This window comes from Vitis riparia, chromosome 1 (assembly GCF_004353265.1).
Source record: "Vitis riparia cultivar Riparia Gloire de Montpellier isolate 1030 chromosome 1, EGFV_Vit.rip_1.0, whole genome shotgun sequence".
Lineage (NCBI taxonomy): Eukaryota > Viridiplantae > Streptophyta > Magnoliopsida > Vitales > Vitaceae > Vitis > Vitis riparia.
Window position 1 is genome coordinate 14,117,403 of NC_048431.1, and position 3,134 is coordinate 14,120,536.

The following is a 3,134-nucleotide window of genomic DNA, read 5'->3' on the forward strand; positions in this document are numbered from 1 at the left end:
CGTGGCCTCAACGAGGCCATGCAAACCATACCGGAGTGGGATCCTAAAGTCAAGGTATCTTGAGCATTGACTGAGTGTTACTCCATTCCTGCCTGTAAAGAAGACCTCCCGGAGTTTTCTGAATATCCCTAATACCCTTTTCCCAAGCATGAGCGCATGAATAACTCAATCCTCTGCTGATGTTGCTGGAAAACTGAAGCATAGCGACCATCCTTCCCTTGCATTAACATCCCAACCTTAAAGACCTGAATTCCAACTCACTGGGTGTCCCAAATCCCTGGGGAATTTAGTAGATCCGAGCAAACAGGGTGAAGGGTGTGCCATTGATTATCTGTGACAAGATTTCTATGTATTTCTGGAAGCGTTGAAGAACTTCTGCTGCAATCAGTACCAGATGGACTGCTGAATATTATACCAAGGTGCTGCTTGTTTTGCCATTATTGAGATTGATCTGCTGGAACTCAGCTCTCCCATGTTGATTTTCAGCATACACATTGTGTAGTTTCTCCGCCTTTTGCAACCCAGAAAAGGTTGCATTGAACCTCACCACCATGACGCTCTGAGGGGCAGATTCCCCTCGGCATATTTAGGTCTTTTCCCCAAGTGATCATTTCCATAATGCTACTACTGCCCATTCCCTATCAAGAGGATCATTATCTAGCCCAAGCATCCGAACAAACAATGCCACATAACCATCACCAAGACTAAGAGAGCTGCTGTTTATTGTATGCACCCCAGGAACCAGGTCCAGGTTCGTATTGAGGAAAACTTTCTGCGCTTGCCAGTATCGGATTCATGCCATAGTTTGTAAGATAAGAATTTGCTGCATATCCAGTTTCAGGGCCGCCATAGTTTCCACTATAACCTGGATTCCCACCAGAAGCAGCAGCACTGGCTCCTTTATCAGCATTAGCAAACTCTGCACGAAGTTTTTCCAACTCCCTGGCCATTGAGATCAGGTTATTCTCCATCAGCTGACCATGCTGGTAATTCTCTGCATATCCATTCTTCTCATACTCAATGGCAGCTCTGGCTCGTTGCAAGTCATGTTTCACATCCTCAATTTCTTCCTTTTAAGCTGACGCATGTTGCAAATCAGCCTTGGTTCTAGCCAATTCTTCAACTGTAGGTGCAATTCCAGCTTTACCCTCTATGATTCTATCTCTAAACCATTTCCTTGCATCCAACATGCACCAAAGCATTATGAGGCTTAAACCCACACCTAATGCCACCGAGGCATAATTGAAAGCAGCCCAAGTAATCGAGTAAAAAGTAGGCAAAAGGAAGGCACGGCATGTGTAACGAATCCATAGAAAGGCTATCAAGCAAACTGGTCTTCTCACTCTACCCAAATAAAAGGGCCCTGGTTTGAAGTTCTTCTCAGCCATCACCATTCTTGCAAAGATTGGAACTGCATAACTACTCACCCATCCAATTGTACATATTGGAGTTATAGCCGTAAAGACCACATTGATTTTCAAAATTGGGAGCCCAGGAAGAATGCAGATGACTGCACAAAGCCACACTGCATTTGAAGGAACCTTATGCTTCGGGTGGACTTTTCGCCATATGGATGAAAAAGGAATCCCTTCATCTCTTGACAGAGCATATACCACTCTGGCTGCACTGATCGTGATTGAAAGTCCACCAAAGAAGAAAGATCCCCATATGATAAAAAAACAAGATGATTGCTCCAGTAGCATTGTGATACTTTCCACGTAACTTAAACCAAATTAACTTTGATGACAAGCAAATGAGACACTGTAGGGCGTTTTGCCGCCATATTTTATCTCACTTATTTGTAATGAACTGTTCAATGAGATCCGCGGCATCTTGAACAGTGGCAATACCTTGGGCACTTTCTTCTTCAACACTGATCTCAAATTCCTCTTCATACAGGGTCCCGAAATGGACTGGCAGCAGGGTCCTGCAACTTGCAGCGAGCAGTGTAGGAATGGCTAGACTCGCGATTCTGTATCCATGCTTTTATCCAAACTGCCCAGGGAGTGAAGCTTACACTCAAGCGGCGAGGTTTGCTTGGCTGTTGGTTCTCAGAGATAAGACATAAAGAAGGAACGTGAGAGATTCAATAGAGAGAGAGAAGATGCTCAGGTTCCGCTTGAACTAACGCCGTCTGGATCAGCGAGTGGTGCTAGTCAACTAAAAAATCATCAATATGATTGTAAGAAGCCAATCTGTATCCCGTCATCTATAGAATCTTTTCCAGGAAATATGTTTCAGCTGGGTATATAAAACCCGAAATGTGGGCAACTGGAGCCCCCATCAAAGTAGGATAAGAAAAACTCTACATCTAAGGTTGCACTCATCAAAATCAACCTCAGTTCTGGCTGGTGACGAAGGTGTTTCGCCGCCGGCGACAAGCCGCCGGCGTCGTTCGAGGACAGAACTATCTCTCAGCCAGTAACAAAAAGCACCCTGCTCCCTCCTCTCTGGCTTGCACCCATTTATAAGCTTTTACCCGAAACGCTTGCACCCAATACTGATATATTTACACTTCTTAGGCCGTGGGGTGATCGCAAATCAGTGTTTCCTTCTGCACTTACTGTCACATTTTCTGGGCAAATATTCCTCTCTCCATGAAACGTCAACTTCATGCTCGGTATCCTGTTGCTTCTCAAAGGCAACGCCAGCACTATCAACTTCAACAAGCATCTTAGATGGTAGCGAGATATAACTTAAATGAGTTCCATATGATTTACACATAATCACACCAATATCAGCACGCATCCAACCTCTCTAAACACGAACCATTGACAGCCTTTAGTTTTCCTAACCGATTTGAGAGCTCAGAGATAGCAGAACATTTCAATAAATCCCTTTGTTCCCAGCTACATGAAGTCCATGATGATCCAAGAGAAAAACCACTGGTATTTGCACACAATATAGTCTTAAACCATCACAAACCAATGCAAGACTAAAGAACAGCCCTGGAGTCATGACCATAATGATTTCTTGAAGCTCTGAGCTAGATCCGATTGCTTTGAACCAAGCCATCTCCAAAGAGGTAAACAGTTCGAAGCCCACTACCTTGGGAAGGTGCTACCCCAAACCTCACCTCAGGTAGCTGGTAGTAGAAGGCATGGTCGCCACAATCCCTGCACAAATGCTCCTGA

General features: G+C 44.5%; 1 protein-coding gene across 1 annotated transcript; it reads right to left on the bottom strand.

The window, feature by feature from the left end:
- Positions 1 to 704: 704 nt before the first annotated feature.
- LOC117920401 (amino-acid permease BAT1 homolog) lies at positions 705 to 1,703 on the bottom strand. Its single transcript, XM_034837898.1, has 2 exons — positions 1,084 to 1,703; positions 705 to 1,029 (listed from the first exon to the last, which is right to left on the bottom strand). Exons 1-2 carry the CDS (start codon positions 1,701 to 1,703, stop codon positions 705 to 707), a joined length of 945 nt encoding a protein of 314 aa, XP_034693789.1.
- Between the last annotated feature and the right edge of the window lie 1,431 nt (positions 1,704 to 3,134).

What these genes read in the sequence shown, in the direction of transcription:
- LOC117920401 (XM_034837898.1), bottom strand. Translation starts at nt 1,703, where the DNA reads ATGCTACTGGAGCAATCATCTTGTTTTTTTATCATATGGGGATCTTTC. An exon ending in AAGGCTGATTTGCAACATGC is followed by an intron (nt 1,030 to 1,083) that starts GTCAGCTTAAAA and finishes GCAACGAGCCAG; the next exon opens with AGCTGCCATTGAGTATGAGA.